Source organism: Egretta garzetta, unplaced genomic scaffold (assembly GCF_000687185.1).
Source record: "Egretta garzetta isolate BGI_Z169 unplaced genomic scaffold, ASM68718v1 scaffold163, whole genome shotgun sequence".
NCBI lineage: Eukaryota > Metazoa > Chordata > Aves > Pelecaniformes > Ardeidae > Egretta > Egretta garzetta.
The window spans coordinates 6,528,894-6,543,160 of record NW_009259308.1 but is presented as its reverse complement, the minus strand read 5'-3'; the positions used below and the strand labels follow the sequence as shown (position 1 = coordinate 6,543,160).

Here is a 14,267-nt window from a genome sequence, read left to right as displayed (position 1 = left end):
TTTTCCACCAGGCAGCTTTCCAGCCACTCTTCCCCAAGCCTGTAGCATTGCATGGGGTTGTTGTGACCCAAGTGCAGGACCCAGCACTTGGCCTTGTTGAACCTCATACAATTGGCCTTGGCCCATCGATCCAGCCTGTCCAGGTCCCTCTGCAGAGCCCTCCTCCCCTCGAGCAGATCAACACTACCACCCAGTTTGGTGTCATCTGCAAATTTGCTGAGGGCACACTCAATCCCCTCATCTTCAAACTGGTATTTTCACATCTGTTTTGCTGGTTTCCAACAATATGAAAGACTGTATTAAGGATATTACACAGGTGAGTAAGTTACACATTGGGTTTCTATTAAGTGTTTTGTCTCACCGAATGTTGGTTATGATTTGCTAATTCATCCAGTATTGTCAGAATCCCATTTTAAATTGAAATATTTTAGTAAGCTGTAACAAAAGGTTTAGGAACATAATTTTTAGAAGGTGATAGGTATCAACAAATAGAAGACTGCTTGAAAAATGTTTATGCTTAAAATATGACTACCGCACATATCCTTTTCAACTTTCATGCTCTAGTCAATGTATTATAATTGAGCTCTACTGAATTACTTTTCTAGTGGATAAATACTGTACATGCTGTAGTGTGAAGAGACATCATGTAATGTATACTAATTAAGCCATTATATCTGTAGAGAAGATAGTATCTGAAATATCAAATTAGTAGGAATTAAACATCTCAAAGGATTAATGAAATGTTATGGAGCCATTCACTTCCAGGTCAACAGGTTCAATTTCAGCTTAGTTTAATAGTTATAATGAATTTATGTGCTGGAGATAACAATTCTTTGCATCCATTCATAAATCAGGGTAAGAGCCCCTGGCTTGTACCAAGAACAGCAGCCTTTAACCAGTACAGCCAGAACAAGGTAGCCAGGAATATTATGCTAGGCCTGTATTTGGCATGTAGCCTTTGGCTCCATGAGATCAAACAACACATTTACTGGATGGCTGTAATATGTGTAGGCAGCAGTGAGGGACGCCAGAGACAGTCAGTCAGTTCTCTTTACAGATCTGCCAACAATTGCCAACCCCAGCAATAAAGTTACCACAGGCAGAACATTCAACTCCACCTTTTATTTGTCTTAGCTAAGAGTCCACTCTGCTTATCCTGATTCCTCTCTCAGCAGCCCTCGCTGCTTCTAGCAGAGACACCTGTAGCACAAGAAAAAGATGGGGTGGGGGCTCAGGAAAGAAAGGATCTCCCAAACTGTTGGAAAGTCCACCTATGCAGGTATTAGGGAAAAACTTAACCAATACTTATGAGGTGTTTAAGTGATCAAGAAAAGTGAGTTATTAGTATCAGCCCTTACTGCAGGTGACTAAACCACACTCTGCAATATGGATTGGAAACATAAAGAAGCTGCAGCATGCTGCAGACAGAAGTCCTATCCTGCTACCTCTATTACCAACGACACTTTGTCAACATCCTGCTCCCCCTTCAAAAGCTCCCAAGATCTGGAAAACAACAAGGATTTTCAGCAGAGAGAATTTTGATGGCAGTAAAATAGCTTACAACAGACTACTATATTGGAAATAGTTTTTCAGCCAGGGGTATGGAGATACCAACAACACACTGGAAAAAAAAAAAAAAAAGCTGTGGCAGCCTATATTATATATGAAAAAAGCATCAAGTTTTCAGGACTGTTCTCTTTTAATGACTACAAACAGAATTCAAGAACAAAGAGCATTCTAACAGCTGTTTGCTTTGCTTACCTGGCACTTACATATTTCAAGTTTAAAAAAAAAAAAAGTAAACATTACAAACCGAAAGTTATAAAGAGCCATTTTTATTACAGGACTGCCTTGAATGCACATCCCCTGCTTATCAAATCTCTCAACACTCCCACTACAGTAAATGCATTAAGAGATTGAGTGAAACTTGCACTCTATATTTAGCCATTCAACAGGAAGCTGTGAAGTACAGCATGCAATATTAGTGGTAGAAATGCAAATGCATTTTTACTCACCTATCTCACCTTTTTCACTTTAGCCACTATTGTTCCTCTTGTATGACATGCATCTTTCAAGCACTGAATTCCTTCAACAACACTTCTAGATCTACTTTTCCTGTGACTAAGTTACAAAACTGCAATGAAGTTTCTACAGATCATTAGGAGCTTGCAACCATAGTATTTTCCTAAGGGACATATTTTTAAATGATAGTGATGATGATTACTAATTTATTAATATATTCTAGTTTATAGGTATTAACATTATATATAATATTATTTCCTATACACACAACTTAAAATTATTGTATGTTCTTTAATTTTAAAAGTGCAATTTTTACTATGACTTCCTGAGCCTTTGGAAAGCAATATTTTTGTAATTTTTCTGTTCAAGACAGAAAAAAGAAAATACTTCAACAATATAGACAGATGTAATGTATAGTATTCAGTAAGAATTCAAGGAAAAAGTGCCCTCCAAGAGGCAGATGAGCATAAGGCATTTTCTCTGTTGGACACAGAAGTAGCAGAAAGAAGAAAACCCTCCCAAAGTACTTGAGAAAAATATTAGGAATAATTCAAGGTGTAAAGTAGAAACTAAAATTTTCAACATCCCACTTGGACTTTAACACTATATTGTTTTAGTGCAAAGGCCTAAATCTTGTGTTTGTAGGTGTACTTTATATATATATACACACATACGTATGTGTGTGTATGCATATGTAAGGTTTGTAAGGAGAGAGATATGTTTTATTAGATCAGTACAGCTGGAAAAACTACATAAGCCCTTTGTTGGTCTAACATAAGTTATTACCTCTCCCTTGAAACCTTTTCTCTCACATCACCATGATCATGGTCACAAGACTATTTACTTACAAATTAAAAAAAAAAAATCTCCCTCGGTGAACTCAAAAATTGCATCTCCAGCATGCCACTGCAACACTTAAGACACTTAAAACAGACAACAGAAATATGAAACTTGTGTAGTTTCATACTTCATCTTGAATGCTGTAAAAACTCTTCTATGTTCTCCTTAGTCCTAAGAGACACAAGCATCAAGCTGCATATCAACCAGGAGCCCTGGATAACAAAATAAGCTTTGACAATGAAGCAAGAGTGAGGCAACAGCGTTGGGGTCTTGGTGTTGCAGTATAAACTATAAGGTCCACAGGGAAATCTAAATGGTGTATTTTTCTGTTTACCTTCAGGTGACAATGTCCAAATGCTTCAACACATCACTGAACGTCTGTTACAAAAACTCCTGTCACTAAGAATAAAAATGGATGGATGAATAATGGCCAGGCTGGACCTTCTGCCTCTTGCCAGTAGTACTGAGCAGAGATTTAAATGCTGCTTGTAAGCAATATGCAGCCAATCTAGACCTATATAATCAGACCAACATTACAGATACATCAACTTACCTCTGAATAGAGATAAGTTAGGTAGTTGCTGGCATTTCTCAAAGGACCCCAGTTCGTCGTCTCAAGTCAGTAATGAATTACTTGTTTCACAACCTTTTTTTCAACTATATTCACTGACAGCACTGAATAGGTTATTTGTCCCTTTTTAAAAGCTTGCATTCTGATTTAATTGAAGAAATATAATATAGCCTGCCCCTCTCCATATATAAAAAAAGAATGTTTCAAATTACTATACACTGTAAAATACTTTGAATGTCCCCTTCATGTAAAACCCTACCATACATGAAACAGATTTCTGCTTTAATGCAATTGAGTAACAAAAAACCTAATAGCAAATACATCTTAACAGATAAAGTAATGGGATTTCTGTTTTTTATTTTCATTCACTGCCACCTCTTTCTACATCTTCCTGCAAGATCAACATTTCAATATTTTCATCAACTGCAAGGCAAGGATTACTCAAACATGTGCAAATAAAGATTAACATGCTGGCTATACTGGCTAGCCCATCATGAAAGGCAGAGCTTTACCTATATTGTGCATATTGGTCTCCACGGTATAAAATGTGTGGCTTCAGGAGGACTGGGGGGAGGGGGAGGATGCTCAGAATTAGATGCTGGTTTCCTGAAATCACCTTTTAGGACGACGTACAGCTGCAAAAGCTGTTTCGTCAAGAAATCTTTTTGTATTTGTCTACTACATAATATATTTCCACATCAGCAATCACTTCTATCCAAACAGATATATCCAAATCAAACATCATTGCAGTAAAACTGCTCTCTGATGAGGCACCCATATCAATTAAAAAAGACAATGGCCATCCTTGCAAAGCATTCTAGTGCTACCAGCTCGTTCTTATATAGTGTTTTTTCAGAAGAAAGACTTCCTTGAAAACTATTTAACTCCTTTTTTTAAATTGAACTTTGTGCAACCCTTTCAGGTTGCTTTGAAGAGAAATGTTGAATCAATCCATATTCTAAAATGCCTTAGAAAGAAGAAAAATCCCAGCAGTAAATCCACCTAATTAAGTGGGGGTGTATCTAGCCCATAGGCTATTACCGCATCTCAGCTTAATATTTTTAAACATACTATACGTGGAACAGGCGGTAAGCTCTCCTCATTATTTCTCAAATGAAGCTGAACAGATCTAACCCAAATTACAGCAAGATAAACCAGACAACTTAAGTGATGAAAATTGTACTTTTTCCTCTGCTTTAGGGACGCTTCTGGCTCATCTGTCCTCTGATCAAGGTGAGCCTGATAAAGCTGAAAATTACACTGTGTGACTGGATTGTATGAGATTATCTTTCCCCTGAGAAGTGATTTATTTTAGTAACTCTTGATGAATAAGAAACTTTCTGCTCCAGCATGCTGCTCTTCTTGTGCGGGCATGGTTCCTTATTGCTTTGAGTGAGAGACCACATAAAAGAAACATAGAACATTAGTGGCTACATCTTCTTTATGGTTCAAAGACAAATTTGCGCTATAAGACAGACCTTCAAGGACCAAGTTTCAAAAAAAGTGAAAATTATTATGATTAGTTTGTAGGTTTAACTGCAAAAGTTACTGGCATATCTTCCACTTTTTGAGTGTGAGGAACATCCAGTTTTTGTTTTGAGAGGTCTTGCTTTGTAGAATTCGGGGGTTCTTGATCTTTAGACGATTCCAGGAGATGTTGCATGTTAAGTTTGAAAATGAGGCGAGGATCTGGTCCAGAAAGAGATGGGCAATTGCAGCTCTCTCTTATTTTAAGAGCCTGTGAATACATAGGAAAACAAATCAAGCTCATTTAAGTAAGAAAAACAAAAAACCAAAACAGGATTTGGCTTTCCAGTAAGGTCTGCATTTGCACAAAAAGCTTTGTGAGTATAATACTGAGTCTGAGTTGTTACTGAACAACTTTTCAACAGAAACCAAGAAATCCTGAGAAGAAATGTAGCAACATGGTAAAACAATGGAAAGAATGAAGAATGAAAATACTTTTCTCACAGTCTCTCAAAGAATGGATACTCTAAAAGGCACAGCATAAATAAATAGGAAGTTCTCCAACTATTCTGTGATACTTGTTCACGTCAGTACTTCTTACCTTTTAATTTACATTCACATGTAAATTAAAATGATTGCATCAAGAAACAAAGGGCTGTGAATAATTTACTTCATAAGATATAGTCTACTATTGAAGTAACTATATATATATATGTCTGACTCAAAAAAGGAAGGAAAAATCTCCAACAACTTAATGGACATGTAACTTCAGCACAGAGATGCCAGATGGTTGATCAGTATAGTTAAGGTTCAGTTACACAAGTGATCTCATCTCCCAGAAGCATTTGAATACACAACTTCCAAGTTTTCTGAGAAAACAACATCTCTAGAAGGTCAAAATTTATCTAGATAAAAAGATTAGCACTAAGAGACCAAACTTTAAATTACTCCCAGTCACTGAGTAAGTGCCATTGTTTCCATTCTACAGATTAGAAAGTAGAGGCACAAAGGAGCCAAAGAATTTCCCAGAGAATCAAAATCCATTAGCGCAGGCACACTCCCCCCAGATCATTCTGCCTTGAAGACAATCTGAGAAAGGTATGACAAAGGATGAATCTCTGTCTCAAAGGCACTGTGGAGAAACTGATATAAAACATATGAGGTCAGCTGTTTTAAAGGATGCTTAAGTTGTTGTTCATTGCAATGAAGCTGAACATACTTTAATTAGTCCATAAAACCAGGCAGCTCATTTTAGAGATAACAAAGGATACTGCACAACTAAGTCCAATGCAGTACTTTGCTAGCTGTTGTACACAGATCTACTACTATCCATGGATTCTCCTACAAGACCCATTTAAACTAACCAAGAAAACCCAGTTCCTATGTAGCATATAGCAAAATATTATATGTAGAATTCTAGAGGGTTCTACATCTCTGCTGAAAACTATTTTTTCAAGATTTTCAAAATGAAACACCAAAAAACCACCAAGTCAAAACCTAGCCTGATATTTAGCACTAACCAATGGTCACCGTGGTATGGTCACTTTTATGGAGGATTATCTGCATCTTAGCCTCAATTAACAGTACAAAACTATGGGCAGATTAACATCCAGTTTTATTTTTAATCCTTACATGGGAAAGTAAGTTCAAATGTGTATTTTATTCCACTTCTCTTCATAACCGTGGATCCTTGAAAAGTAATGGCCAGACCTGTCCTGAGTTGTAGCCAGGTGCCTCTTGACCAGTACAAGGGACTGTTAGTGGAAAGCATGGCTTGATGCATTTGTTCCAGGTGCATTAAAGAGGAAGAAAAAAGTAGCACAGTTTTCATAGCAGTCCTACCACTGCACTTAAAAAACAGAGCAGAAACTTACTCTGCTTTATATACACTAGATCTGGCTGAAATATCAAATAAAATATTCCAGTACACTTACACATAAGTATTTGCCCATCATCTTGAAACAATTTGGTACTCTTCCACAGGAGACACTAGGAATATCTTACTACAGCAGATTTTAAAATAGAAGAGCAGCGCTTCTTAACTCATTTCTTTGTACAAAGAGGTACCAAAACATATTTCACCCTAGCTTTACTACAGTGAACTGATAAAGAGTTTGCTGTAAATGGCTAGAAACAAATAGAATTTAAATTTAAAAACTGGGTTTAGGAAAAGATGCATTCCAGGAATGTAGCAAGAGTTCCTCCAGCTGCTTCTTGCTGAAATGTAACATTCAAATTACTGGATACACAGGTCTGGATTAGGCACGCAAATATTCTTCTTGTGTAACTTCTAAAAAATACAAATAAAGCTTTCAGTATTTGTGTTTCTACAGCGTGATCATCCATGTAGTCACCAAATGTAACTGTATCGTTGAACGCCCTTCTGCTTCAGTGACCAATTAATTTCTAAACTGACATTTATGACAATCCAAGAGTTTGCTCTTGTTCTCTTCCAGAACATAAGCTGCTGCAAGACTGCATTAATGTCAAGCAGCATTATTCAATGCAAATGGAAATACAAAGATTTAGGTTGTATCCTGGAAAGGGCAACTTAATAGTCTTTTAAAATATTTTAGCAATTTTAAATGTCCGGTTTTCTTGGCTATATAGTGCCTGGCCTATTTTCATGGTTTCTTTTATCTAAAATACTAGAGTCACAACAGCAAAGGTAAAAAACAGTATTTCAGAGTTAACATTTTTACCCTGTAGGTGTCTTTGCATTCTTGCTAGATGTAAAGCTGTCCAAGGAGGTAGAAGGCATCTATTCAACACCATCAACTCACATGCCATTAAAGAGACTACAGTTATAAGAATGGAAAGCTATGTTGACATGTCTTCTCACTGTTAAAGACAGCTATGACTACACACTCTAGTGAAAGTAGTCTTTGTATGTACTTTTATGACTGCCATGCAAAATTAAACCCTAGTTAGAAAGCGTTCTTTCCCTGGTTCAGTTGACTGCTGCTGTTTTGTTTTGTGCCAGTAGCTCTGTAACGTCATTAAGATGCCAGTGACAGGCTGAGGAGCTTACAATATATTTTTTCCTGAAAGATAAATCAGCCCAACATGGTCAGCCATACTGTACTTTCAAAATCACTAGAAACTTCAAATCAAGTAATTCAGTATTGCTCAAGTAAATTGGTTTTTGACAGTTTGGGTAAGAGGACAAGTAAAAGCATTCTTAATGAAGCACATGCATATTGATATTAAAATAAGAACATGTTTCATTGACTTTATACTGAAGAGTGTTGTCAATAAAGAGGATGGACAGAACTGAGACAAGGTTAACTAGCTAGAGTGATTACATAGATTCACCTGGGAACCAAGAGTACTTTAATGCTGGTCTTTTCAGGTTAACCTTAAGAGAGAAATACTGCTGCTAACAATAAAGACCACCTGCATGCTTACTGGTTCAGGAGATCTCAAATAAACATCGAACTCTTCCTTGTAAGTAACAAAGGTGAGGCTGTTTTTCTTATCAATACAACTGCAGTCACCTCCTGCAATGTGCTGGGAGGGGGGAAGGCATAAGAATTAGGGAGGCCTGCCTCATCCTATTGCTTTCTTATAAAGCCGACCAGCAGAGACAAATATAGAAAAAAGTAATTTTTAGCTCTCAGTATTAATCCTTCACCACTGCCACAGATACCAGGCTAACTGCTGCATCGTGACCCCTTACAGTCTTTTGGAGTGCATCCCACTTCTCAGGCTGTCAGCTCGCTCGGCATAGAAGCCACATCATTCTCTTGTCCGCAAACCAGGCCAAGGGTTATAGTCTCTTGTGTATTAACTGCAATTACCTCGGCAGGGCTGACTTACGCTCTGTAGGGAAAAAAAGAAAAAAAAAATTAAAAAAAGTAAGAAACTCTGAGTTGCAAAATTAATTACAATTAGTAGGCATAGGGAAGACAACAGGTTCTACAAATGAAACAGTAGTAAATAGATGATTAAAAGAATGGCAAGGTTTGTTACTTGATGGAGTAGAATAGCAACCTTTATATAATGCTAATACTTAAAATCTTTCACTGCTTCTGTTGGCACAGAAAAGAAAAATGGTGACAAAATATTTAACAGCTTTATGGAGAGGACAGAAACACAGGTCAGTATTTTTTATAATTATTTTCCCTTAAGTTTTCACAATGATAGGGCTTAATTAATATATTCTAGTACTAGAACTATCTGAAGTAATCTTCACATCATAAGCAAAAGGCAAATATACCAAGCCATTTTTGAAAAGGAAGTGAAATGAATGTATCTTCAATATCCCTAAAGGCAGCAGAATTAAGAATAAGCAATAACTACCCAAACAATAATAATGAACAGCCAATGTGGATTTGACAAAAACAGATCTTGCCAAAGCAAATCAATTAACTTTTTGACAAGTCAATTGACCTAGCAAACAAAAGAGAAACAGTAGAGGTGACATATCCCAACCTAGTATTACTCCCAAAATTATCTCAACACGGCATTTCCACAAGAAGGAGTGGGAAACGGGAGTTACAGTGAATCAAAAATGGAATCTGAGCCAACAACATGATGCCAAAAAAGCAAATGTCATGTCAAGATGAATTTTTGTGTTGCAGGCAAGGCTCAGTAGGTAACCTTCTGCTTTATTCAGAATAGCTGAGGCTTCAGCTGATGTACAGCGCTCTATCTAGACAGCATACTAGGAAAAAGGTAGACAAACTGTAGCAAGTCAGAGAAAATTAAAATAAAAGGTTTGGAGATGAACTAGAAGATCCTATAGCTTCTCTCTGGCACTACACTTCCACAATTTTTCTCTCCAGAACAATGGTAAGCATCCTTCCTGCTAGTACAAAATTATTTTAAGATTTTTCTGAAAATAAAATGCATAAGGCTTTACTGAGGATTTCATCACCTTCCATGCAGGAATTTCAGTTCTATGAAAAAGGAGATTTCAGTTTCCTTTTTAACAGTATATTCTGTTTTCGTAGTTTACAGTCCAAATCTCTCCCAAGCTGAGGGGAAAATCCTTTAAAAACATGGTAAATCTTTTTAATTTCCTTTCCAGGACCGTGCCACTTTGTAACTGCTTATAGCTCTCTTATTTACTAATTCCTCAGCTTGGCTGTAGCTTCCAACTTGTTCAGAAAACCAGATGCAAGATCTTTAAAGACAGGGAGCAAATCAAATGAGTTTTAATTACGTGAAAAGAGAATCCCTGTGATATTCTTGCTTTAATTTACATTTCCTGAGACTGTTAAGTCACCTCATTGAGACATGCCATTTCATTACCTGAAGAAAAATTCTCACTTTATATGATCACATCTTACTGTGGACTTGCTTAGAAGTCTCTAACTTGTCTCTATTACCCTCAGCTACAGTAGCTGGTCTAATAATAGCTATTATATTGTCCTGAAAACCATTTCAGCTTCAAAACCATCAGCATATGAAACACAACAATATTTGTATCAGTATCTTTAATACGAACCCATCTATTTCATTCACATCTTCAGAAGAAGAGCAATTTCAACTGAAGTAATATTCAAAGTCAAGTACAAAGGTTAAAACCCAGCAGAGGTTTTTTCTTTTTTTTTTAGGATTTAAACCCTTGTTTCTTGCTCACGATGGATCTGATACTGAGTCTAAGAAGTACAGCTTCTTCACAGAGAGATACTAGAGAGATAAAAAGGCCCTTTTCAAAATCTGGCTTCTCCCCCTGGGCTCTGAATATCTAATGGCCATTAATATATGGTAAACACACCGTTCTAAAAGGCTTTAAGTATGTGAACAATGAAACAAAAACGCATTGATATTGAACAACAACCAAGCCCTGGGATTCCCTTTAAATGCCTGAGATCCCGCTTCAAGAAGGCAGCTCGCAGATGAAGGGGAGTCAACACTTCAGACAAGAAGCCTCCAACACCACCTCTACATACCTTCTTTCATTTTCATTCCACTTTTGTAATATTAGCCTCACTTACTAGTGAAATTCTGTTAATAACAGGGAGCCTTCAGCCTTTGCTTTCTCATCCTACTCCAAAGAACACTTAGGGTAAAAGGCAAATGAAAACATCTCCTCCTCAATTATCTTTTGGAAGAGAATTTCCTAGCCTCCATTGCCTCTTGGAAGTGAGAGTGGCTATAAAAAGATTGTTTGCTCCACCTGCTAAACTACAAGAGATAAGACAGAAATAACATGACTGCCAGTTCTCCACAGTTGCTCAGTTATTTAAATTACTTGCTCAGTCCTGGGGTAGATAGAACATAAAAAGTAATTTATTTCATTACCACTTTATAAGCCAGTCAATAACTATGAAAATAAAGGAATCTGAACCGTTTGTGTTCAATCTAACTAAAATTGAGGCTCCACAACAAGTACCATTTTCCACTCAGCTGCCCTAAAGTGTTAGAAAATCCATCAAAATAGTCTCACAACTGGTTTCTGCAAAGTACAGAATTTGTGTATGTCTATTTCAAATATTTAAAATATTCAGTCTAGCCAGTCTCCAACCTCCTACCCCTAATGCTGATTTTGATTTATGCCGTTATTTAGAATACTTACCAGCTGGTTATAAGAAAGGAAATTTCCAAACACAGTTTAGCTTGCTGAAAAACAGTGCTGTTGTGAAGTGCTTAAACACTATCTTTTAAAAAGAAAAAGCAACCCATGCTATTTTTCTGTAGTTAAAAACCCTGCTATTTAAAGAAATAGTAAACAAACTAAGATTACTAAACTTGGAACAGTTCTCTGTTCTTAAGCTACCAGCGAGTAGTACAGCAGATTAAGAGAACAGAATCCCCAAGTAACTATCCACTTGGCATTCCTCTGAGAGGAAATCTGAAAGAAAAACAGAGAAAAGACTGTAGATTGATGGGCAACTACATGAATTAGCTCACGTTCCTTGGAGTGGGGTAAAATTTGCTCCCTGATGTGACGGAACAGAGATGTGAAGAAAAAAGCAGCCTGCAAAATCTACAGAGACCTATTGTTACAAGGGCTATTAAGAAATCTTCTACTGGGGATCTGACATTCTTCTAAGGCACAGTTATTCGAGGTGTATTCAATCCCACATCAGTGAGAGAGACACGATAGGGTGGAGCGTTCTCTATTTGACAGCCTAGGGCTAGCTATCAAAGCAAGAGAAGTCAAGACAGTTTAGGGATCCTACTTAAGAACTAGCTTCCAAAATGGTAAAAGAGAGAAAAGAATGAATGAGAACTGTGACACTGTCACACCTATACCAGGAAGGCCATTCAAAAGCAAAAATACTCCACTTTGACCAGAAATCAGAAAAGAAAAAAAATAAATCTATAACATAATTATATTTTGCCTGCACTATCTTAATTTTTCCTCATTTAATAAAACCTTTAATGTTGAGAGCTTTGTAACAGAAAATTTCTGTAAAGAGAAAGATAGGCACAATACTAAAAGAGTAGATTGTGAATCAATACCGAAGTAGCACATGAATCAATACCAAACTAATTCTGGCAACCTTCCTAAGAGAAAAAGACACACTTTCTTCAACTCTGCTCACCTCTGGGATAAGCCGGTCTAAATGCTCAGCTCTATTTTCATGAGAAGGGTGTGTGGAGAGCCACTCTGGTAACTTGGGCTGCCCTTGAATGGTTTCTGCTAATTCCATTTGCTGCCAAAACACACTGCTTGCTCGTACATCCACACAAGCCTGAAAACAGAAAGGAGATGTATATACCACTATATTATTAAAGTAATACAATACACATTCTAATGGATATTGAATTACAAAAGACATCTTAAATTTTAAATCTCTAAAGCCTGTTTAGATGATCCCGCTGATACCTTACAGGAAAAGGCTGTTCTAAAATATCTAAATGCAGTAAAAATCTCATCCAGACAGACACTGGATTTGTTCCTTTTAACATCTATGCAATTCCACCGATCTTAAAAAACTTGCACCCAAATTAGACAATGCAGGAGAAAAACCAGATTCACAATTTCTGGCATGTACCTGTTCTTTAAAAAAACCTCAGCTGCTTATTCAAAGTTGTATTTGCTAGACACAGTACAGCAGAAGAACAAATTAATCATCTCCACAGATTTAGGCAGATTCACAGCAAGAAATTTGGAGTAAAAAATATAAACTTATAATAATTCATACTTAAAATATCTCTAAAAATGAACTGCAAAGGCTTTTCTGTAAGTGATTACATTGCCTTTTTCAAGGGCCATCTGTGTAATCCACGATAGATGAAAACAATAATTCTGGAGAATTCCTGCCTCTCTCCATAGAAGTATATAATTTAACCATAGAAATTCATGGAACACTAACTTTAAGAAGCATTTGTATATCACCAACAGGCTCCCTTATATTTGCATTTAAGTGAAAGGGAAAGAAAGAACAAGATTTCTTATATTAATTTTCATTTGTTTAAGAAAAAAAGGAGGACTATGCAGAAGGTAAGAAAATTACTTTTTTTCCCCCCAGAAATACAGAAGTGGTACTTTATCCTTTGAATTTATTTATTAAAATTATTATTATAAAAATATTATCTGTACAAGCAGAGAAATGCTGAGATACCAATTTGATTTTTTCTTTCTGGTATGGCCCTGTATCTTAGGTATTACAAAACAGTGAGCACCCAAACCACAGTTAATTTTTTTTAATGGATTGTACGATTCTCTTAAATGACTTTAAATTACAAATGCAGCTTCAATCCTAGAATAAAAGTTAATTTTAAAAACTCTTCCTTGAAGAAATAGTAATAATTATTAAGGAAATTTTCCTTATGAAATATTAACACTAGATGGTGCTGCTCTCATAGTTATCTAACACCTAGCTCTATCGCATGTAGCTAGAAAGAGTTGGTTTAGTTTCTTTAATTTCGAATTAAAATCCACAGGGACAAAAAATAGTGACTGAAAAAACAAATTGTGAAAAAAATGCTGAATAGTTTCTGACTAAATTTTTGTCTTACTTTAGAGAAGCCTAATTATTTTTATGGCTGTATTTAGATAAATCTTTAAATAGTAGAACAATATTTATGTACTTCATAATTATCAGCAATCACAGAAAATATAATCGCAATATCAAGTTCTTAAATTTTACTGTATTGTTATGAGATTAGATATTGTGGATCAGAATATTTTAGGTACAGGGCAATATAGTAAAGCATTCCTCAGAGCTTCTCACAATAGACTGAAACTAAGTGAAACAAAAATCTAAAGGGCAATTTATGTCTTTACATACAATTAAATATATCCTACTTAAGGAACTTGACTATTTGGCATTCTCCTCTTTATAAGTATGTAGCTGCTTCTTCTAATAGTAATAAACTACATAAAAAGTATACTGTGCACTTAATAATACACAACTTCACAAACTTCAATTTTATTACATACAATTTAGCCAGAATGACTTTGTCT

At 36.1% G+C, this 14,267-nt stretch overlaps 1 protein-coding gene across 4 annotated transcripts in view; it reads right to left on the bottom strand.

Moving 5' to 3' along the window:
• Positions 1-2,254: 2,254 nt before the first annotated feature.
• Positions 2,255-14,267, bottom strand: part of OMA1 (OMA1 zinc metallopeptidase) — a 23,407-nt gene continuing 11,394 nt past the window's right edge. For all 4 annotated transcript variants that reach the window (XM_035891811.1, XM_035891812.1, XM_009636241.2 and 1 more), the window contains exons 8-9: positions 12,400-12,549; positions 2,255-5,171 (exon numbers count right to left, since the gene is read on the bottom strand). In XM_035891811.1, the coding sequence (XP_035747704.1) occupies positions 4,953-5,171; positions 12,400-12,549 (369 nt within the window). In that variant the 3' untranslated portion in view covers positions 2,255-4,952. The remainder of the gene's footprint in view (positions 5,172-12,399; positions 12,550-14,267) is intronic.